This window comes from Cheilinus undulatus, linkage group 5 (genome assembly GCF_018320785.1).
Source record: "Cheilinus undulatus linkage group 5, ASM1832078v1, whole genome shotgun sequence".
NCBI lineage: Eukaryota > Metazoa > Chordata > Actinopteri > Labriformes > Labridae > Cheilinus > Cheilinus undulatus.
Window position 1 is genome coordinate 23,741,586 of NC_054869.1, and position 24,733 is coordinate 23,766,318.

Genomic DNA, 24,733 nt, shown 5'->3' on the forward strand with positions numbered 1-24,733 from the left:
GACTCTACTGAACAGAGTCTTTGGTGAGCACTAGAGGGCGCCAGCTGTCAAACTTACAGGTTTTATTAGTCAGTTTTACGATTCTGTTTTCCCTTTTTCACATAAAACTCCAAACCAGTGCTTTCCAAAGTGTGAGCTCCGTGGGACTCAGAGTGACTGTAGGTGGGCCATGAGCAGTATCATAGAAATTTAAAAGAAAATCAATGATATTTTATGTTAGAAGATCCCTAATTATGTTTTATTATATTAAGTTAAAGAAACAAAACACAGCCAGATGTTTTCACTCATGTCACCTTTTTTTAATTTATTTTGTCAGTGTCATGGTTAAACTGGTGTCACTAGGCAACACAGTACATTTACAGAGAATATTAGAAGAAGACACCTCTGAGTAATGTTAGGCCACGTTCACACTGCAGGCCTTAATGCTCGGTTCGGATTTTTTATTCAATCTGATTTTTTTTAAGCAGTGGTGGAAAAAGTTCAATAATGTTGTACTCAAGTAGAAAATACATTAAAAGTCAAACTGACTGTTCTTATAGGAAGCAAGGTTAAAATCAACTAGCATGCATTAATTTCCAACCAGGCTGTTTATTAATAACATACCTTTACAACAAAGTGAAAAGCAACAGTAAATTCTTGACGTAATGTGGAACCTTTCTAATTTTGTCCTGCTGGAACTGGTCAGTTGATTGAGACTTGAGATCTTCTTTTGCCATTTAGTTTTAATCTAAATTTACTGCTTTTTTTACCCAGTAAAAAATGCTAGGTTAAATGTGGTGAAGCATGTACTTCTGCCAAATCAAACTTAACATTTCTAATTTTGAAAACTACTTTAAACAAGTAAACAAGAAAGCTGCAGTTTACAGTAGTAAATGTAATCGGTCACTTTCTGCCCTCGCTGAAGAAATAATATAAAATGGAAAAAAATGAAATCACAAAGAAAGTTACCTCAATAAAAAGAGCAGAGGAACAGAAGTTTTGAACGTTCTCAGAGGGCCGAACTCACCACTCTGTTTTTATCTCATGACCTGAGCACCAAATAGGACGCAGCTTCTCTGACCAGATCTTCTGTGTACCTCATATGTGTCACAGTGTCTTATAAAAGCAGTGAAGGTCTGTTAAAATCAACTTGAGAGATTTAATTCCTCAGCTTTTTTAATTACTTGCAGTGATGAGTTAATCAGCATGTGAGTGTGCAACTATTTTTACACCACAGCAGGTGAATGTGCAGAGACGTCATGGAGCAGACACACAAATTGATTGAAGGGTGAACACTGAGGGGCACTGAGGGCAATGAAGCTGCTTAATAAAGTAAAGAAGAAACAGAGGCACCAAGTCCAACAACATCATCATTTATTGTAAAACTTTTACTGAAGATTTCATCACTTTTTCTCTTAAACAGGAGAGCACGTAAATGTTCCTTTCACCTTTTAATAATCTTCTGTAGCAGCGTTTTAGGTCTAGTCTGCTAATAAACACATTTACTTCAGGTTAAATTTGCACTTTATACTTGTCTAATGAAACATACTAAAAACATTATTTTTCCTTTTGTGTTCAGATAAGATCTATATATTCTTCTGGTTCTACGTTGTGTTTTAATGTTTAAATTATAATATGAATTTTAAAAGCAGTTTCACTGCCTCTTATTTCTTTAATCTATCTATTAATGACCAGACCACTCTGTGAGACTGCTCTAGAACTGAGTGCTGACATCAACATGCTAACATGGTCACAATGATACCGCTACGACTGACCTCTCAGAAACTATAAGGTTAACACTGTTTGTAATCTTAGTAAAGCCTGTTAGCATGCTAACATTAGCTAGCGGGCGGTAAACTCACAGTCCAACTGAGGCTGATGCTCTTAAAGGTCATAAAAGTGGTGGACACATTAAAATATGACCTAAGTATGGTGCTGGGTGAAAAGTAACATGATCATCTAGCTCAATACCATTCAGTCTTAAGAGGAGCATAGATGTCTAAGGATGTCTGAATAATTCAACCCACAAAGAATGTGAATGCTCACTCTCAACTGAAGTAACAGACCATGACTTCATCCACTTCTTTTTCTATGCTGGATATCTAGAGCTTTATTCCCTTCATTGATTGGTTACAGCATGCCTGCCATGATTTTGTTCCCTTTTTAACCTCAGACTTCTTATGTTAAAACAAATAGTTAGTTAAAACATGACTATCCATCTCTCAGTCTTTGAAGAAAACCAGACTTGGTTTGACTCAAAGACTCAATATGTTGATTCAAGGTGTCAAATAAAAAAATTAAAGAAGCCTTGTCTTGGAAAACAAACTAACTGAGCATCCCTTATCTGAATAGCAGAGGTGAAGTTATCATCACTTTTATTAAACTCCATCCAACATTTCCCATAACGCCACATGGTTTGTTCTTTTCATTGCAGTTCTTCTTCTAGACTCAAACTCGTCCTTGTTCATGATTGGCCCACAGGTACGGGTCCAGCTTTGTTCCGGTTGGCTGATGCTGTTGTCTGTACGCCCTGACTGGCCAGCTGGGCATACAGATGTGACCTAAGGAATCGTGGGTAGCTGTCAGTCTCCATCAGACCAAAAATCTGATCCTGGGCCAGCTGGAAACAGTCCAGGTTAACTCCTTGACACAAGCTCTGATTGGTTGATTCTCTGACAGATGAGTCCACGTTAACCTGGAGACAAAGAGCTGAAAAGTTACAAGTCTATTCACGGGATAAATCAGACGGACAAACTGACGGACACTTACTTGTCTTGCTGCTTTTGTAGATATGAACTCATCATAGATTTTTGATGCTCTGATGGCAATCTTGCTGAGTGGGCGTGTCTTCTTAAATTTCTCCACAGCCAACCAGAAGTCCAAGTTCTCCTCACTGAACTCTGACCTCAGAAAATGACGAAAGACTGCTAGACCATCTGATGTATGAGAGGAAGGGTAGGAGACTGTTTAGCTGGCGAAACCTCACATTTGTCAACATGGAAAAAGAAGAACTGGTGTATCTTACATTGATTGGTCAGCAGAGCTTCTAGACTTTCCGCCCACCTAAGAACCTCCTTTGTAGATGGTCTGAAAAACCAAACAATCACACCTTAGCCACACTGGATCCATCAGAGCCAAAAGCAACTTTGAAACCTATGGGTCCAGCTGGTTTACCTGCAACCAGATGAAAACTACTTTCTAGTATTTGCTGATGTGGAGCTGTTTCTAACCTGGAGGAACCAGATGGGAACAGAGAAAAACTCTGAAACAAAATAGACCTAGAGTAGCTTAAGCCTCAGAGGTAATGTTTATTAGCTAGTGATAACCATCAATGTATAACCTTGAGCTCTGAAACAGGCACTATGATGAAGCAGACATTAATATCAGACATTATCTTCACAAATATTTTTAAGCAGTATGGCTGTTAGTGGGTCTCCCTGCCCTTCCACATGCTTACTTGGAAAGCATTAGTCAGGAACAGCATACATTCCTGCTCCTACTATGCTGATAAGGAAAGCCTAAGGCAGGGAAAGACGTGAAATAAACCAGGAGCAGAGCAGACATCAATGACAACAGAATGACACTGATTAAATCAGAAGTAGAATGAAGGAGGAGCTAGGGTGGAGGAGGGTTGAGAGAGCAACAGAGCATAGCAAGGCAAAAGCAGTTTAAATAAGACAGAATGAGAGCGATTAGACAATAGCATGCTTTGAGCAAAACAGCTGGCTGTCAGCTGTTGAGGGCTTGTTTGAGATCAGCTGATGTCAATTATAGACTTTGTGCATGAACAAGCTCTATATGCTTGATTTGTTAAAGGCCGCTTAAATTATTCAAAACAATCTGGCATAACTTGCAACGGGTAAAAAAACATAGCAACCAGCCAGGAACCAGGAGGACTTCAACATAACCAGTAGGGTCTTACTGGAATGACTTGGGGCTAATCTAGAGTTAGGCTGTCTTAGAGAGGTTTTTGGCATGCACACATGGTTCTATTGACAACGGTGTTAGCAAAATATAAATCTGGTTCCTTAAAATCTTATGTCCTACAACAGAGTCTTGGTTTTGTTCTGGAGTCGATTGCCATCCAATAGCTTACATCCCTAATGCACTGAACAAGGTCATTGATTGGGCTGAACTTGTTGGCAGAGACAGATGTATATAACAGTGTCATCAGCATAGGATATAAAATATGGTGCTGAATGAAAGGTCATCTAAGAGATAATTGGTTAACAGATAAATATTCAATTGTTTGTGTGCAAATATTTAAAGCATTTTGCACAGGAATGGAAGGTTTGAGATTGACCTATAATCCTCCAAAATGAAAGAATTTAGAGTACTTTTTCAAAAGGGGTGTAACAACGATGTTCGAGTCTTATCAGAACGATTCGAGAGTCTAAGGAGGAATTACAGTTTCAAGCACTTCATCAACCAGAAAACTAAAAATATTTGTGTACAGCCTAGTGGGCACTGGATCAAGAGAGCATGTTGCAGAGCTGAACTGCTGCTCCCATCTCCTGTGTTTCACTACTTTCATCGAGTGCAAACCTGAACAGAGAGTTGGTTAGGTGTTACAGATGTATTCCTGACAACTATGGTTAGGACTTTAGGATCCCACCTTGTATTCCTCAGGGCTTTCTCCAAACTGTTTCCCTGGACGCAGCTACTGTTTTTGCGTCTTCGTAAAAATGGCAGACGGTTCCGTACATCAGCAGCTCTGAGGGGACAACAATGATTATACATCAGTGACAGGAAGTACAGGCCAAAAACAATACACTGTGATCATGTCAGTGAAGTAATGTACGTGTGTGTTGTTTTGTGAACCTACAGATTCCTTGTTTTCTTCCGCAGCTGAAGGTTTCTGAGCTCAGCATCCTGAAAGAAGAAAATAACCTTGGTGGTCTGCTTTAATGACTTCTGCAGGTCTATAATGAGACAGTGTTGGTCTGACCTAAGCTAACATTCTCTTCTCGCTATATTTAAATTAGAGAAGACTTGACTTTCCCGTTCTTTACTGCTCTCTGCTGGTCTGGCCTGGCCTTGTCTGGTCTGTACTGATCTTTCCTGGTCAGGTCTGTCTGAATTTGTCTCTACCTTGGTGCCATTAAGAAGCAGTATCATGTGGTGCAGGGATCCCCCCTCTTTTGTCAGCTGTTTCCTTAGTGTGTGGATGGAGGGGCGCCTGGGAGTGGGGCCTGTGGCGAGGTCGAGCTCACAGGTTGCAGGGTGGGTAAGTCGATGGATGGTGCTATCGGACAGGAAGCGTGGTGATCGAGGTTCCTTCATTAGAGTACCCTCAGAGAGAGAACGTCGTAGAACTGACAAATGAGGAAAAAAAAGGAGTATTATTATCCAAATGAATTTTTAAGCTTTTTAACATTAACCATTAAACAAACTGACCTTCAGGTCTGTGGGTTGAGACAAACTCCTGTGCACATCCTCCGTCCTGCTCCTCTTCATCATCATCACTCTCTAGGTCTTCGTCCCCTTTCATGTTGAAATAGAGGGGACTAAGCATGAGACCTCTCCCCCCAACACCACCAACATTTTCTGATGTCTCTGAGGCACTCTCCCCCTCCCCTTGCTGCCGCTCCTCTTCCTCTTCCTCCTCACGCTTTTTCTTCCTCCTCTCCTCCTCTTCTGATTGTCCTCTTTCCTTCCAGACTGGACTCCTTAGCTTGGAGGAAGAGGTGACGAGAGATGGTGGGAGGTTCTGAGTTGTCGTGGCGAAGGTCCTGGGAGGATTTGAGGCGAGGGTGGCGTAAGGAGAGAGAGAGGAGAAGGGAGGAGGAGGAGGAGTAGGGGAGGTGTAGATAGGGCTGGCAGGGTAAGGAGATGGAGAAGGAGGTCTGAAAGAGGAGGAGAAAGGGGAGGAGGGGTTGAGGAGGGGAGGATCAGAGGTGGAGTAGGGAGATGAGGGGCGGTAGAGGAGATCAGACTGACCAAGAGAGAGGAGGCCAAAGTCTGAGGGGAGATCTGAAAGCTGAAGGGGGAGAGAAAAGATAGGAGGAAAGGGATAAGAGGGTGGGTAAAAAGTAAGCGAGAGAAGAGGTGTAGTGATGAGGGAGAGAAGGAAGAAAAGGAGCGATAAAGGCGAGAGATTTAAGAGAAGGAGAGTTCATGAGGGGTAAAAAAGGGGGGAGAATATGGAGAAGAGATGAGGAGAAAGAGGGAGAAATGACAAAAGACAGAATTGAGAGGAGGAGTTTAAAAAGCAGGCCTCGAAAGTAACCAATTGCATTTACTCAGTTACTGTAATTGAGTAGTTGGTTTTTTTTTTTGGTAAATATTGAAATCAGTACTTTTACTTATTCTTAAGTAAGTTTTAACCAGAGTAACTTTACTCTTCTGGTGCTTTCTATTTAATCTCAGAACTCAGAAATCATCCAAGTTGATATAATCAAAATGTGCCCTGAACTCATAATTCTGACTTGTAACGTCGGGGCAGCCCCCAGTACCCCCAGTTATGAGCTTGTAGCAAATGGAACGCTTTCAACTTGGGTGTGATGTCATTCCCAGTTGGGACATCCTCAAAGGGAAATGGAAGGCAGCATTTCTTATGTATTATACTTTTTGCATGTCTGTTGACTACACAGTAGCCTATAGCGAGCAAATGATTCCACATCACATCCCAAAACAGCTGTTTGCCACAATTGAACTGCTGATCTCTCAGGGTTAAACCAAATTGGTTTTTACACCCAAAGTTTATTTTTTTACCCCAATCTAAGTGAAATGGTTTTCGGAGTTGGACTTATTTGACATTATTTATCCACCAGTGTTAGTTCAGCTCTGTAAAGAGTCAATTGATCTAAGCTCCTCCCACTGAAATATCAAATCTGGGGAGATGTGTGGATGTAGTTCCCCACCATGCCTTTGGGCAGATTGTTTAGATGTATTTTATATGTGTTTAGTTGTGTTTAGATGTTGTCTGTTGTGCAGTGATCCCTGCTGGGATTCTTTTGCTCATGTTTCAAAAGGATTGTTTTTGATGTGAGACACATTTGCATCATGAGTGAAGTTATCAACTTCGAGTTTCCAGCTCTGACTTTAGGTGCTCCTAAAAGACTAATAGTGCTTCATCAGTATGTATTGCCTTGCTATGAGGTTGACTTTCTGCTTTGGTCTTGCCAGAGGAGACCCACCTTAGCACAGATTTTCAAGAGTCACTGCAGCTCTGTCATACTGTAAAATATTTAACACTTTCGAAAGTGTAATTCAACTATATGTAGAATGGACCAATATAGACACTTCTAAAGTGTTAAATTAAACTCTATAGGAGTTGTATTAACACTGTCTTTTGTTGTGTATTTTACATTATTATAGAGGTGTGATTTGACCTAAAATGGAAATATCATATTGTACGACTCCTCAGCAATAATCATCTTTACATTTTTTTTCCTTGGGTCTATGCAAAGGCAAAATGTTATCGTTTTGATATCTACATTCAGATGGTAAAAACGAGGATCTTGAGTTAAATACTTGATAGAGGAATTTAAGACTGTGTGAGATTATTCTGTAATAACGTTCCCCGTGTTGAAACCATACTTCTCTGAATGGTTCTCCATAGTACTGGTACTAGTATTTAGAGTTCTTTCAGTCCCAGATCAGAGGTGAGCCTGTTTTACATCACAGAGTGTCCCTATTAGGTGGAACAGTTGAACAAACACGTCCATCTGTTTTTCTCTTCCTCGATAGCAATCATGTCCCTCCCTCCCCTCTGTAAAAAGGTTTACATGTGTCTGTGCAGTACCTGGTGGGAGCGTCCACTATCAGTGGAGATCAGCTGTAGTTGAATGTTGTCATGGAGACAGAGACTGACCCTGACCTTCTGCTCAATGCTGAATGCCTCCAGACTGAACAGACAGCGCCAGCAGCCCTGAGAGCTCTGCAGGAAGTAGATCTGGAGGGGCTCTGATGGCACTGAACAGACACAATACACACAATAAATACACAAAATACACAACAACAGCAGGCAGGGAAAATCTGTGACAACAGGACATATCCCTCTCACCACAGCTTGGTAAACACTGGCTTTAGAACCGGGGGGCTTGATTTAAAAAACAATGTCAGTTTGGCATTAAATGAGGGTTTTGGTATCATAGAAACAAGACACTAGTTTCAGGAAAAATCTTGTTCTAACCTATGAAAGGAATTCAGCAACTAAAGTAGCACTCTAATTGAAGAATATCTTAAGTTAGTTAGGCCCTACCAATACAACAACAACAACAAAAATCCAAAAACACAGCACATTTGTTAGATACTGTATCTGAATGGCTTTAACAATATGGGGGGGGAATCTACATTTTGCAAGAGGTCTTGGCAGCTATTTTTACCAATTATAAGTGATTCAAACTTGTTTTGCTTTCAGTCAAACAATACATTTTTTAAAATCATGACTAATCTCAAAATTAATCTTACCCTTTTTTTCTATTTGAAACTCCACCATTTTGCATGTAAAACCATTATGTCATGAACTTAACCATGGAAAATGACCTTGTTTTGGATTTCAAAGGAATTAAGAAGAACCCTGCGTGATTAGACAAGTTCACCTAATTGAATAGATATTTGTATCTCTCATGTGTACAGTGCTTAACAAATTTATTAGACCACCCTAACCCTAACCAAAGTAAGGTTTATGCCACAGCTGCCCTAAATTAACAGCATTGGTAATTACCAAAACCATTTTTTTTTATGTTTCTGCAACGGTTAATACGCCAATATGTAGAAGCTCTTTAACCCAAATGATATTTTTAATGCTAAAATATAATTATTATTGTTATCCATGAATTTTCAAATTAACTGATTTACCAAAAAACTGAAAAAATAGTAAAGCACATTAATATTTCTTAATATGTGAAATTATAGTTATTTACTTGCATTCCTGAACAGAAAAATGAGTTTTAGTGGTTGAATGTTATGCTTGATTCATTTCTGACTTCTCAGAGAAGTCCAGTGAGCCGGCTCAAATTTGGGTGAATTCAGTCTGAAATTCCTCTTTTCTGTTCAAAATGGTAAAACGTGGAGAGCTCAATGAAAATGAAAGAGCCTGCTTTAAAGCACTTCATGATGCTGGATTGTCTATGAGACAAATATGACAGGTGTTCTAATAAATTTGTTAAGCACTGTATATTGAACTAAAAAACACTAGATGCATTTGTGTAAATTTGAGCTTTTAAACTCACCAGAAGGCTGCCATGTTTTGGTCCACACTGGTTGTGTGACATCACTTGGCCGGGGCGTAGTAACCACTATTTCAGACTGGCAGCATGTCTTTCTGCTTGAGTCTGCAGCACATGCCGCTACAACATGCACCATAACAGCTTTCACACCAGGCACAAGCATGTTGGCTTTCTCTCCCGGCTGTCAAAGCTCTGCCATTCCTCCTAAGTTTTACCTAAATAAACCTCCCTACAATGACTGGATTCAGTATATAGTGGAACTGTTCTGGGGGCTTTTCAAAATGAAAGCATTATGTACAAACCAAGGGAGTTTCTCCAAAGAAATACTACAGTGGACTTTTACTTTGAAAAGCGTAAACCTGCAACATTCTGCACCATGTGGAAATGGAGAGCTTCATAAATAGTAGTAGTCCGGGGAACAGTTGTATTAAACAGATGCATTTTAGCTGGTGGCCTTCATCCAGTTCATCAAGAATCAGATTTCAAACATATTCTACAGATGTGGACATACATATTTGCTATAACACGACATGTATGACTCTGTATTTATCATTTTCCTGTCTAGTTTGACTGATAACCGCTCATAGTGGGCAGAAAAATAGATGAGACCTCAAATCTCAAAATTTCTGTGTGTGTGTGACATGCAGCATCTCTGCGGTGTGTGGGATGCAGCTCTAACACTGGCTGCCAGTCTGAAATGGCAATTACTGCATAGGAATGGCGAGGAGCTCACACTACCAGTGCGGACCAAAATATGGTGGCTTCCTGGTGAGTTTCTAAATTTAAATTGACTCAAAATGCAGATATCTAGTGAGTTTTTGGTTCAATATAAATATGAGCGATACAAATATCTATCCAACAAGATAAACTTTTCTGATCATGCAGGGTTCCTTTTAAAGGAATGGCAAACATAGGGGTAAACGGACATCGTTTTTTCAGGGCAAATACCATACTGATTATTAGTAGTTCATGAGACCAATAACTGATACTCAGAGCAAACGTACAAAATGTACTTGATGTGACTAAGTAAAATTGCATGATCAAAAACATTAATGAAAATGAACAATTTAGCCCCAGCTCTATCAGCATGAGAAACAGTACAAAGCAACACAATGGAAACAGGAAAATAGGATGTGATAACATGGACTAGTGCGTCAGTGGTACCCAAGCGTAAGTGTTGAACGCTGGTACTTATGTGACATCTAGACAATCAGATTATATTGTATGGAAGAAATTTGTTGACACAATGGAGAGTAAAATAAAGTCAGAAGGGGAGAAACATTTGGTAAATTAACTTGAGCAATTGCTGGTAAAATAAAATGCAGATGTGGATAATCTGCAAATGCCAAATATTGGCCTCAATAATCGGTCCAGCCTACAATTGGTCTTTCCCTAGACAAAAGTGACATGTTTAATAACAAGTGGTTTAGACTATATAAGACATTCTGACTAGAAATGAAAACACTTGGTAACATTTGAGTTTTCCAGTGTACTGTCATGCTGAAAACTAGAAAGCAAAAAGGTGAAGGCTAGTTGCCTCTAACAACGGGAACTCCAACCTTAAGCTGTTTTGTTTTTGTATTAAAGCCACTGAACATTATCTTAACCTGAACATGGCATTTGAAGGAGTCTTGATCCAGATCTCCAATCAGTGCGTGGGTGCATTTGTACGTGTTCATACCCTCTCTGAGCTGCAGAGTGTTTAAGTACACTGGACTCTGTAGGACATTACAGCGTCCGACTTCATCCTCTCTTGTGAACAGCAGCAGGTCGCTGTAGATCAGTACTGTCACCTATAACACACATGCATAGATTCACATACTTGTGTCATCATATAATGTAAGGCATATTGAATTTAGCAGGTCTTAATCTGTGTGTCATTGATTGAAAACATGTGAACTCAGTCATTGTTAATTATGTAACTGTTGAATTTTACATGAAGCTTGCCAGCCACATACTGATGCAAATGTCTCTGTCTCTTGAAAGTTGTTGTTGTCTTTATCTAATATTTAAATTACTTGTTTAACTTTCTTTATAAAGACCAAGAAATATCTGCACCTTCACAGCCCGCTCCAGGATCATTTCTCTTCAGTTCAGTCCTGGTTACGTCCGCTATGACTGCTCTCATGCCCCATGTTTTTACTTGTTACTACTACAGATACATATTATCTTTTCATTCCATGATATATTGAGATACTAAGAAATTTCTCTGTGATGAGGTAATGTGACATTGACCACTGACCTCTTTTAATACACAAATGTCTAACAACAGATTTATCATTTTTTCCTCAAGGTCATGCCCTTACTTTTACTGAAAATTACATGCAGCAGATTCCCAGAAACATGTGTTTTTACGTGTGTATTTGTGAGATTTATGTGTGTGTGTAAGCACTAAAATCCATTAGCTTGAATCTGATCCTGGTGCAGCTCTTAGAGGTCGTTGAGACCTTCAGAATAAGGATCTTTTTTCTCTCTCTAGAGGAAAAATGTGAACAATATTCTGTTGTAGAGACAATCAATAATGAGCAGACAGAAGCAGCCACAGACTCTACTGATTACCTTTGCAATAATATCAGTTTAACTGCTCAAGAATCAGCATTTATTACAGTGTGTTGAGCAAAAATGGATAGCTTGGAAGCAATGCCAGTGTCATGTTTGCAGCAGTATGTTTGTGGATAAATCCCATAGCAGTCAGCTGATTAATCTACAATTTGTTCCCACAGTCAAATCCAGTACATACCTCAGGATAGCTTTGTATTTATATTTACTAAGAGGAAGTAAATTAGTATTATTCTGGCAGTGTGTTACAGGACAGGTACCTTTGAAGGCAGCAGGTCATTCTGGTGTAGAACCATTTCCTCTGCCATCAGTAGGGTTCGGTCTGGGCTGCACAGATCCAAAGGCTGACAACAACATCAATGACACATATTATTAAGGAGGAATATGAACTAAAACATCTAACTAGTAGTTAATTCAATACTTTTTTATTCTTGGATAAATAGGAACCAAAAGAAGCTCAGTGGAAAAGTGTAGGTCCCTGTTCACAGTCAAACCTAAACCCATATTAGAAAGAGGGAGAACAGGGTTTGAAAGTTTTTAGTTTTGACCTGGTGGTGAACTGGGTTTTTTGATGGGCAAGGGGCAACATCATGCACTTACATATTCTAGATCAGTTGTTACCAACCTTTTTCCTTAGGGACCCCCCTACTCGTATCCAAGAAAAAGCTAAGCCTCCTAGGGACCCACTTGGAAAAATTAAACATCCATTTTTATTGTTTTCATTAACAAATCTCAAATTAAGAGACCTAACTATCCATGATCAGGACATCATAAGGGCTACTCTCAATAACTAAAAAAAAAAAGAGGATCCGTTTGTTTTGGGAAAAACAAACAAAATTCAAGTTTCAAAAGTAGTAAATGTACAAGAAATTAAATTTTCTATCTTAAAAGACATACATTTATGTGAATGAAAACTTTTTGGGGGGGATTATAGACTCTAAAATAGCCAATTGCATGGAAGAAAATCTGACAAGATTAAGTCATTTTCGTTGCACAAGTCCTGTAGTTTAGATCCTTAAATTAATACTTCTTTCTGGGACTGACGAATAAAGAAATACTTAAGATTTTGAAATAATCACATTATCATTTTCATATGAACTTAAAGACATTTCTGTTAACTGGGGTTATCCAACCACTGTTTTTAGATTGGTTTCAAGAAACCGAACTGACTTTACGATGTTGAAAATTTCTGACTTTAAAAACTAAGAAATTCTGAGTCAGGCTCCTGTAAATATACAACTTAGACTGTCAAATTTCAACTTTTTTCCTTAAAAAAAAAAGATCCTCCATCTTTTCATCTTTTAGGGTGGCCCTAAATATGCAGTCATACATTATGTTTCTAATCAAGATTAAGAAATATATATACAGTGCTTAACAAATTTATTAGACCACCTGTCATACTTGTCCCAAAGACCATCCAGCATCATGAAGTGCTTTAATGTGGACTCTTTCATTTTCAGTGAGCTCTCCACGTTTTACCATTTTGAACAGGAATGAGGAATTTCAAACTGAATTCACCCAAATTTGAGCCGGCTCACTGGGCTTCTCTGAGAAGTCAGAAATGAATCAAGCATAACATTCAACCACTAAAACTCATTTTCTGTTCAGGAATGCAAGTAAATAACTATAATTTCACATATTAATCAAGAAATAATAATGTGCTTTACTATTTTTTCAGTTTTTTGTAAATCAGTTAATTTGAAAATTCATGGATAACAATAATAATTATATTTTAGCATTAAAAATGTCATTTGGGTTAAAGAGCTTCTACATATTGGTGTATTAACCATTGCAGAAATGTAAGAAATGATTTTTGTAATTACCTATGCTGTTAATTTAGGGCAGCTGTGGCATAAACCTTTCTTTGGTTAGGGTTAGGGTGGTCTAATAAATTTGTTAAGCACTGTATATTACATCTAATCTTATTCACAGCAGAGCAAACAGGGCCCCGCAGCCCCCTAAGGATCTTTTGCCCTTTGATGGTTTCCCAGGTTATCGCCTTTTGTGAGGTTCTAGCTTGAGTTTTGGATTGATTTTAGGGCCTTGATTATTTCTAGGCTTTGAGTCAAAGCCTACATTGCGTTTCAAAGTCATTTAAAGCTTCCGGTTGATCATTTCAAGAATTATGAGCTGGTGACAGATTTCACTTGTGTTAAACAATGTATATTTTATATGCAGTATTGAAAATAAATGTTCTAGTGTGTGTTCTAAGTCAAGTTTAAGGGTTCTCAAGACAGTTTATGGTTCTAACTTGAGTTCTTAGTTGAGTATTTAGGTTAAAGGTTCTGACCTGGACAAAAATGGGGAATATGAGAGTTTTGGGTGCTAGGGTGACGTAGGTCCCATAGGTGGAGCAGGGAAGATGTGATTGGACAATGGTACAGTTCTGGTAGTTGCCATAGCTACTGGGTGGGGCTGATATAGAGGAGGTGGAGGAGGTAGTGGGTGGGGGCAGGGTGGAGGTGCAGCCAGAGTATGGTCGCCTTGATGTCCCAGGTCGAGGGTCATGGAGGAGGTTCTGACCGTGACCTCTGCTGGGATGAGTCTGGTACAGACGCCCTGATGAGCAACAATACCGAAAAATCTGTTAAATTTACAATCAATAAATCTTTATCTAAAATTAATGCACTGATAATACTCAGGATGATGGGGCAATGTCTGGCATGGACAACGTACCAATTGTCCCATTTCTGTCGTGATAAACTGGCTGCAGCAGCTGTAAAACAGAGCAGATGGGAAGCATTTCAATAAAATAAGAACTGATATTTAAAACACTACAGTGTCCAATGATTATAGTTTTCTGACCAAGGAAACTTTCCACCAGATTCAAAGTAAAGCTCACGGTTCCTGTTGAGGGTATAGAATTCTGGTTTATGTATAGAAGATGTTTTCAGTCCTCTCTTTTGGACAAGTATTAAAAAAAGAAATAAACAGGCCTTGGGATTTTATTTTCTGAAATATCTTTCTTTATAGTTTAGTTGAATTATTACAGGTGGGTTTTTACACCAAGTTATACTTTATTTTATTTCAATGAAAAGATTATAGATGAGGTAACAAATATGGTGTAGCTCAGCTGACAGTTATGTTTAGAGACAGGACATCAACCATCTTTTATGTTTTAAATATTCATAAAGGTTTCTAGAAATGTCGAGTTAGACCAGGGGTCACGTTAACTGAAAATTTGCCGTCACTGGCTGATTTTTTTTTAAAGGATGAAGAAAAATCTGTAAGCCTGTTGGTTATTTTGGCTGACTCATGATGACCCAGCGTGTCAGCAAACTTAGAGACAGATGCAGGCCTTTTTAATTTTGCACAAATTGACCATCAAGGCGGTTATCAAATCTCTTTAAAAAGGAGTCCTCTCATAGCCTGTGGGATCTATCACTGACTTCCACACAGTAGTGAAAGCACTTCAGTCGTCTTGCTGACTTTGCACAGAAAGATGTCTGAGGGTGTCACAGAGAGATAAAACTGCTGTTGTTGGCAGGCTTTTAAACTTTGTGCAGAGTTTTAAATGGTGAGTACACTGTATAAACTGTAGACATGTCTCATAGTTGGTGGAATTAATTTTATGTTTTTATGAATTATTTTGCTAGTATCTATGTGTGGGCACCACAAAGAATAATCGGCACACATTAACCAGCTATTTCTGGAAAATAATGTTCCCTTCATGTTCAATAAACCACAATGCAAAAAAAAATGACGTGTGTTAAAAAGTGATGAGATGTGAGCTGATGGTTATTGCTCTGTAGTATTTACTGACTCAGCATATGTTGCCAAGCTAGCCTAAATAAAGTCTATAACATATTTATTACTTATGTTAACATATGACTCAATAAAAGATGATTAACCTAAAGAAAGTCTATCAAATTACTTTAATCACTATTATCATCACAGCAGTTAAATAGGTTGGATACTGTAAGCTTACACATTTGCAAAGAGCCGTTGCTCATTTCTTCAATATCATAGTTCAGTAAATTCTATGCAGTGTTTGCAAGTCTAAAAATTAGACTAGAACGGACTAAAGTTGAGGAGGTTCAATCAGATAGAACTGATAATCAGAAATCCTGCATGCGGAGCAGATAGCAGGGCTCCACAGTGAATGGTCTTCTAACTACTACATCTTGATATTTAAAGTATTTTTAAAAACAGTAAATAAACTAGAAAAGCACTCAGAGAGCGCAGACCTCCGCCATTAGCCCTATCTCCTAATAGTACAGAATCCTTTAAAAAAATTCGTAGATCCAGACAGTGATCCAAATCATTCCCAAAATCTAATCAGTTCTTCCTTATGCCATTTCTGACATTTCCTGAAAATTTTATCAAAATCCGTCCACAACTTTTTGATTTATGTTTCTAACAAACTACCAAACAAACTGACAAAGAAACGAACAAACCCACCCGATCACATAACCTCCTTTTTAGAGGTAAAAAAAATCATAAATGGCACAGTCCATATTTGTTTGCTTGAAGATGAAGATTGTGCTCCACTGTCACTAAAGTGAACACTGTGCTGTTAACCTTTTCTGTCCATGCCATGACAAAATAAATAACTTCAAAGATTGTACTTTGTGTAAAATATTAGTCAGGAAAAGTGTGCTTTATAATGCTACTAACAAATTCATATTTTATTATATGATATCAAAAATATCAAAGAGAGAAAATTAAAACAGTGGAATTGTCTCTTCTTTTAAATCCTTTTAAAACAAAGGTAGCAACAGTTCTTATGAGGTTCTGTATGGAATCAAATGTTCTGGTTCAGAGTTTTTGGTTGTAGGAGAAAATAGTTGTGCATTCTAAAAATGATTACATGATTTCTTTCACTCACCTGTCCTCCTTGATTCACAGGTGATAGTATGATGTAATTGTCGCCATTTGATGATGTCACGCGGGTGCCTTTGAGTGTGGTGGTGTGAGGCGAGTACTCAGTCATCTCCTGCTCTTCTGCCTCCTCCTCCTCCTCCTCCTCCTCATCCCGGTTCTCTTTCCTGTCCCTCCACAGGGAACCTAGAGCCCCAAAACTGGACCTGACCCCCAGTCCTTGACCCCGTCTGCGGCCATGTTTACTGTGGGTGGGGTGAGAAAGCAACTTTCTGCCTGATGTCTAGAAGATAGAGGGAGAATACATGGTAGCATTAGTGTAGCAATAATGTAGTTACCTTTGCAGTAGAACTGCCATTTAAGCAAGGCCAGCCAAAAGAAGGCTTTAGTGGAGAAAGTAATCTAGCACAAACATAGAGCATAAAGTAGTTTAGGAAAAGGACAAGAAATGGAAACATATTCTGAAATGTTAAAAGTCAGTGTCAGACTCACCTTGCTCTGTGCTGGTTGGTGGAGCACTCCTTCACAGCTAGTCCTCAGCTCAGGTAAACCTCTCCACACCACCAACACGATCTGAGACGGACAACTCCTGGGCACACAGACAGACGGAGAGACAGTCAGGACAGAGAGATGGTTCTTAAAGCTGATACAAAGTTAAAATGGACTTAAAATATAAATGAAGAAGTAGAAGTTAATTTGGACTAGAATGAGCTGAAGATCTTAGATACACATCTTCCATTGCCTTATTTAGCATTAAGTGTCAACAGAAATCAAGCTGTACGTTCACCTGCCTGCAGCCTTCATGCTACACTCACTTCATGCAGTGTCAGAATTAAAGGTCAGGTGAACTATAAATAAAGAACACTTTCAAAAAAAGGAGACTATGTGATGTTGAGGGGGTGTAATACCTGATAGCGTGGGCCACATCAGCACACTTCCAGGTTTCTACAGGGTGTCCGTTCAGCTGCAGGACAGAGTCTCCCTGACGGAGACCAGACAGATGAGCCGGACCTCCTACAAACACATACAAAATAAAATCAGACTAAACAATATAACTTCATAGTCTGATACACATCATCAACAGATAAAACCACTCTGATAAATCTGTTGGTTATCTTTCTGTGTCCTCTCTTTATTGTTTACAGCAAAAAGTGTGTCCACATGACCAAAGAGTCTCCAGCATGCCTTTTGGTGAACTCAAGTCAAGACTTAATCTGAGTTTTCTTCAACAGTGGCTTTCTCTTTGCCACACTCCCATAAAGCTTTGACTGGTAAAAAACCTGGGCAATAGTTGTTGTATCTCACCAGTCTCCTGCAACATCACTCAATTTGTGAGGACATCCTGATCAAGGCAGATTTTCACACTGTCATATTCCCTCCATTTCTTGATGATGGATTTAACTGAACTTCAGAGGATTTTCAGTGCCTTGGAATTGTTTCTGTCTCCATCCATTGACTTATACTTTTCAATCACCTTTTCTCTGAGTTGCTGGGAGTGTTATTTTGTCATCATGGTGTAATGGTAGCCAAGAATACAGAATAACCAGTGACTGGATCACTTGAGATACATTCACTGCACTCAGGTGATCCCTAGTCACCAGTTGTGAGACAACTAGCACCAACTGGCTGAACCTCTGTTGAATTAGGTCAGTCACTGTAAAGAGGGTGAATATTTATGCATTCACTTATTTTACCATATCTATTTTTATTCAACTGACATTACTCTGTAGAAATATGTTTTCACGTTGACATTAAAGATTTTTTTCCATTTCTTTTTGTTGTGGAAAAAGCAAAATTATGTTGACCATGATTGACTTTTTATAGGGTTAGTATTTTGTATGTATGTTTCAAGTGTGTGTGTTTTAGTTAGTAATCAGTGCATTTCCTTAGCTCTGTGTATGGTAAATGCATGTGCTGTTCTTACCAGAGTCGACAGCCTGGACTCTGACTGGACAGTCGGAGCAAATGGTAAATCCAAAACCATCTTTCCCACGAACTATGTTTACCTGGAGAGACAATACACAAACTGTCAGTTCAGTACATTAGCACACACACATACAGTATACACATTTCACATTTGTAAACAACAGAAAGCCCAGGATATATCACAAATTACAACTAGAAAAGCACTCGGAGAGCGCAGACCTCCACCATTAGCCCTATCTCCCAATAGTAAAGAATCCTTTAAAAAGTTCCTGGATCCAGACGGTGATCCGGATCACTCCCAAAATCTAATCAGTTCTCCCTTATGCCATTTCTGACATTTCCTGAAAATTTCATCAAAATCCGTCCACAACTTTTTGAGTTATGTTGCCAACAAACAAACTACCAAACAAACTAACTAACAAACAAACATTCCTGATCACATAACCTCCTTGGCGGAGGTAATAAAAACAAGATATTAAAGACATCCATAAAACATTTAAGACACAACTTGATCTGACCTTAAAAGAGCTTTCTATAAAAAAGTGCTTTAAATTAATAAATACTAAAACATTTTAAATCCTTCAGATTCAAGCTTTAGTTTCCCTCTGTCATCCATATCACTCCAAGCAACCCTGAACAGGATCCTCTAAAGCATTAAGATTTCTCAAAGTTGTACGCCTTCCAAGTAAAACCAGAATTTAATTTGGAACAGCACATATGGAGGGAGAAACAATATACATTTTGATTCCTGAGACTGTTTTATACATCTAGAAATCTGTCTGTTGTTCTATCACTTCCTCGGTTGCAGTGTAGACTACAGTCTGGGGTTGGCGCTACACTAGGACTCTGCTGGTCTTTAGTCATATTGACAGAGGCACGATGTTTCTGTCAGGTCCAGAGTGAAGGTCCGTTTGGGTCTGGGTCTCTGAGCTGTTTCCATGACTGTGTAAACAGCGACGGACCGGAGGAAAGGTCGACTCACTCTGAGAGTTTTCTCTGCACAATGGAAGTTAAATGTCCCCCGAGTTCAGACTGACAGGATGATATTAAAACTTGAGGTAAGGGGAAGTGGTGGGGGGCTGTTTGAAGAAGTGCGAGACTCCCAGTGTTTGTGTTTCACTGAGGATCAGTCCCGTTCAGATGTTCATTACAGAGATGGGCTCGAAAACACCTTGAATGCTTCAGAGTGACATCACAGTGACATAACTAGGTCACAGTGGATTTATGTTAGCTGTTGAACTGAAGTTCACTGCCATTGCCAGGTTCAGTTTCACTGTTCTAGTCAAGTGGTCACCTCTTGTGCTGAAAATTACAGCTAATATGAAAGTTTAAAAACTGCAGTTCCTAAAATGTCCACATGAGGCTGGCTGCAAAAGCAAAGGGATTCCCAATGGATTCCATTTTAAATGTAAATTTCTAAAAAAAAAAAATCTTAATGTGAATTATGCAGCATTCCATTTACCTCGGCGGTCAGAGCTGGGAATGACATCACATTTGAGTTCATCACATTGAAGTTACTAGAAGTTAGAAGTTTGGTGCACTCAGGTTCCTTTGAGTTTCCAAGTTAGAACTCAGACTTTTGGGTTCATTGGGGGTGACTTATTCAACTTAACCTTGCAGAATAGAAGAACTGGCTAGTTTTCATGTCTGTCATTTGGCAGATGCATCTTACAAAGCTCCAGTCTGAAACAAGGTGGTAGCTATGGGCGGAGTTCAATGGTACTGTAAGCTAGCAAGCAAAGGCTGGTGAAGTGACTAGCTTAGATGTAGCTATAACAACATTTTAACCAGATAGAAGTGAAATATCCCGTGCAATGGATATGGGAAGCAGCCTATCTGGCATGTCAGATAATATACATCTCGGAATTTCCCAGTTCTGAGATTAACTAGAATGTACCATTAGTCACAATAGGTTGTTTCACAAGAGGTCGACCTGTTTGCCTGTGGCAAGATTGATCAAAAGTAAACTTGAGATAGTACGGTGGCTGCCATGAAATGCCAAAAACCTATGCATGACCTCAGTGGAACTAGATTTATGTTTATACAGTCTGTAGTTCAAGTTCAGTTTCTCAACCAAGGTCCTCTTTCTTAGTCCTGTATCATTTCTCCGACTCCATTTATTTTTAAGTTCCCAGGTCAGTCACTGTTCTTGGTTTGGTTTCCCAGCCCTGATTCTGAAACTGGTCTCTGTTTGGTTTCCTTTATTTAAAGTTTCTTTGCCTGGTTCAGTATTGTGTTCTTTGTTTAATTTCCTCAGTTTTCAAGTCTTGTTTGAACTTTCTAGATTCAGCAAGATTTCCTGCTCACTTGATTTCCTCATCCCTGTTCATTTTCCTTGTCTTGGTTCTGTGTAACAATCCTTGCTTTATTTCCACATCCCTCTAGTTTCCATGTCTGGTTTGGGTGTCTAACTTGTAGTTATTTTTCCAAACCGTGCACTACATTCCAGTCAAAGTTTACTTTCTAAGTCCTTGCACAATGTCCTTGTCTGGACCAATTTCCCTTGTTCTAACGCTCTTGGATTGTTTGTTTCTTTGGTTTAAATCATGCTCTCGTTTCCCTCTGGCTGTCCTTTTGGTTTCTCCTTTTACCTTCTATAATCTGGATCAGTTCAGTCTCTCAATTTTTTCATCCTTTGTTAAATTTGCTGGTTTTACTGCAACCTCCTAGCCCTAATTCATTTTCTAAGTCTTTTTTCAGTTTTTGGCTTCTGACTCAGTTCCCCAATTCCGTTTGATTCTATTTGTCTCTGTTTCTTTGGTCCACTTAAATTCCCCAGTCCTGGTTCAATATCTTATCCCCGTTCAGTTTCACAATCCTGCCTCGAGTTTCTATGTTCTGCTTCATCTTCCTGCTTTGAGTAAACTTCCCTGTAACCAGTGCTTCCCCCTCTCTCAGATCAAGATTCTGGTTTATTTCCTTCCTGTGCCATTTTTGGACACTTTTTAGTCTCCCATTTCAGTACACCAGACCAGGTTCAATTTCTTGTTCCTAGTTAACTTTCCTTGTCTTTGAGTTTCTTGTCCTGTCTAAGTGGTCAGGTTAATTCCCCTGTTAACATCCTGGCCCTGTTCAGTTCCGTTCCCAGATCAGTATCCTGCGTCCAGTCAAGATTTATGATTCATGTTTAAATTCCCAGTCCTGGTTTCCTCTCCTTATCCCATTATAGTTTCCTGTTCCCTGTTCAGTTCCCAGTCCTTGTGCTGCTAACTGCTTTGGATCATTTTCCCCAGACCTCTTTTATTAAAAAAAAATCAATAAATCAATAATATTTATTGATTGAAAACCTGAGCCTAATAGGGGTCAATATTTCAGAACCAAGTGATACTGAAGAGTTAAACTGCAGGAGTGAAATTCTGTTGAAACAGCTTAGAGTTTGTGTAGCGATGGACAACATGGAGGAACTCTGCCTGTTCAAATACACACACTGTAACACACAGAAATGCTCTCTCTTTCTCTGCTGTCAGATGCTGTTTTTCAGTTAAATCATTCAGTTTTAATCTGTGTATGAATTATTGACTGACCTGTCACAAGCACACGCCAACACATGTGGAGTGCAGCTGTAATAAACATGAACATATTAAACATTTATCTGACCTGCTGGACTAGAAACCCACGCACACACACAAGTCATTCTCCGGGAAAAGACAAACAGCCTGCAGTGACATCAGACTGTGGGACCAATCAGAAGAAATGCTTGTTTCCTGCCGTTTTTGTTTGTACATGGATGGTGAATTTGGTTCTGCAAGTCACAAATACACCAAACCTCATTTAAAAATTAGCCAACTAACCAAAAGAACAAACTCAAACTGTATGCAGCTACCTCACTCTCAGAAAAGACACACAAAGATCTCCCCAATTTCCAGACTTCTTTGTATAAGTTTCCTCCTTATTAAACTGCAGTGAAGAGACAAAAACAAGGGGGGGATCTTTTGGTAAACAAACCCTGCCGTATGCACATCTTCTGAGATCAGTGAAGTGTCATTTCAGACATGCATATCAGCTACAGATCAGAATCAGCATAAGACATGTTCAGGGGTTCTAATGAACAAATAAGACCCAGACCTGGGGCAGGTTTTGTCCGATGCAGTCTCGACAGAGCCGGTGGATCGTGTGCATGACAGCAGTTTATTAGTTCAACTCTTGCAGCTCCATCTGCTCCTCCAACGGCCCAAACACAGTCAAGAGCAGGACTAATCTACATCAAATCCAGATCCAGGGGTAAAGTCCAAACTAAATCGAGATTTATAAAGCCAGATCCAGGTCTGCTCAAACTCCAGACCTACAAATTCTAGCTTCCGAGCAAGTTTAGCATAGGCCTAAACTCCATCTGACTCGGTACCAGAGGCCCGAATTTTACAACCAGAACTAGTTCCAAGTCTGATCCAGATGTGCAGGTGAACTAGTGGGCGAGAGGTTTAACACTGTACTGGATGTGACGGAGCAAATCATGTGTGTGTGTGGGAACCAGCAGAAGAAGAATAGCAGGAAACACACACGCTCACTCAGACCCACAAAAACACTGGATGTATCCCTGCGATAAGACACACACTTCCTGAATGCTCACATGCACACGCAAACTCGCCCTGCCCCCCCCGTGTGAACATTGTCATCCAAAATCAGATGGGCAAGTCCTTCCCAGCAGCAGGAATATAATCTGGATTACAGGGGTCAATGCCAGCTGCAGGTTTCATTTGGACAAAGAGGACACCGACATGATGGAGCAATGGTCACTGAGCTCATGTGCAGGAACATGGAGCGACTGCCCATCGGTCTGTTCAAACAAGTCAACCATGAAAATAAATACATCTCCAGAAATCTGCACATCACATAAACTAGCATGACCAACATGTGCACTGATGCATGTGAATGCTAACGTCTGATAGCTCTAAAATGAAACAGCATGATTATGTTTCTGTCCATCTATTGTTGTTTCAGACACAACCTAGAGATTTCTGAAGATCAGTGGAGTATTGTTGTAAATAACAGTAACGGCCCCAGGCTCTCTAGAGACTGCTGCCATGTGAGCATTATATGACCCTATTATTTGCATTAAGTGAAATTCCAGTGGATGGTATGGAAGTATGTCCTTTGGTTCGTTTGTTTTTGCTCAAGAAAAAAAATCATTCTTATACTGAAAGTTGGTCACCGTTACGTCACATCTTCAGTCTAGGAATTTTTCATTTCAGCCCGTCATCGCAGTATACAATACGACACAAGTAGCAAAAAACAATAATAAAGTCACCCTTTGGTTTTATGAATATCTCACAGAAGCCCTATGTTTTGCATGTTTGCATGTTTCTGGCAGCCGCTGTCTTTTTGGACCTATTTAGTTGAAAGAGTGAATATTCATGCCATGCTCAATCTTGCCATTGCAGCAACATTTTAATGTCTGGTAGCTAAGCCCTTAAGCCCGGGGTGTCCAAACTTTTTTCGACTGAGTGCCACATACAGAAATACATAAGAATGGTGGGGCCACTTTCATATTCCTTGCCTTGAGGAAATTTAAGTAAGACTAATCCAATACAAGTTAATACATGTTTAGTGACTGAATACACCTAAATGGCCTACAAATGGCTGACAAGGCAAAAAGACAGTCATTTTCAGGATTTGGGGGAGCCGATTAGATTTAGATTTAGGGCCATATTTCATTTTATTTCTAATATTTGCCAATCAAAAATGGACTGCAGGCCACATCTGGCCCTCAGGCCATAGTTTGGACACCCCTCCCTTAAGCTCATCTTGCTCTATGGCTAACTCTAATTGGGACCACAATTTAGAAAATCAACCTGGAACTGTCCAGTTGGAACTCCGTAAAGACCCTGTAAAGTAAAAATAAATCTGTATTTAGGTTTGTCGTTGATAGATCACTGTGTTATGAACCCCCAGGTCAAATTTCAGTCACATAAAGCATCTCCAAGTTTATAAAATTAAACTTCAAATCACGAAAAATGAGGCAGTAAAATCTGCTCCAGGATGGTGTGGGCGTGTCTGTTGAATGAGCTGAAACCACGCCTACTCAGGACACAGGTAGTCTGCAGCATTAACCCCCTCACTCATGGTGTCATACTTGGAAAAAAATTTTCCCCTGAAAACATGAACCAGTAACCAAAACATGCATAACTATAACTTTGCAATGAAACATGAACATTATAGAATGGTACAAGAGTACAAGACTGAATTCCTTTGCACAAAATGAACCAGAAGTCCCTGCCCCAGGTGACTGCTTCCTTCCACAAAATTGACAATATTGCAGTGTTAGAGGGGCGGGG

General features: G+C 39.4%; 1 protein-coding gene across 1 annotated transcript in view; it reads right to left on the reverse strand.

The window, feature by feature from the left end:
* Positions 1–1,336: 1,336 nt before the first annotated feature.
* LOC121509817 (regulator of G-protein signaling 3-like) overlaps positions 1,337–24,733 on the reverse strand; it is a 40,227-nt gene continuing 16,830 nt past the window's right edge. Inside the window, exons 12-27 of the mRNA XM_041787487.1 lie at positions 18,460–18,541; positions 17,444–17,549; positions 17,028–17,124; positions 16,543–16,818; positions 14,391–14,430; positions 14,005–14,273; positions 11,975–12,058; positions 10,837–10,948; positions 7,727–7,896; positions 5,377–5,959; positions 5,071–5,294; positions 4,805–4,851; positions 4,595–4,693; positions 3,005–3,066; positions 2,749–2,915; positions 1,337–2,674 (exon numbers count right to left, since the gene is read on the reverse strand). Coding sequence (XP_041643421.1) covers positions 2,444–2,674; positions 2,749–2,915; positions 3,005–3,066; positions 4,595–4,693; positions 4,805–4,851; positions 5,071–5,294; positions 5,377–5,959; positions 7,727–7,896; positions 10,837–10,948; positions 11,975–12,058; positions 14,005–14,273; positions 14,391–14,430; positions 16,543–16,818; positions 17,028–17,124; positions 17,444–17,549; positions 18,460–18,541 — 2,649 coding nt within the window. The 3' untranslated portion in view covers positions 1,337–2,443. The remainder of the gene's footprint in view (positions 2,675–2,748; positions 2,916–3,004; positions 3,067–4,594; positions 4,694–4,804; positions 4,852–5,070; positions 5,295–5,376; positions 5,960–7,726; positions 7,897–10,836; positions 10,949–11,974; positions 12,059–14,004; positions 14,274–14,390; positions 14,431–16,542; positions 16,819–17,027; positions 17,125–17,443; positions 17,550–18,459; positions 18,542–24,733) is intronic.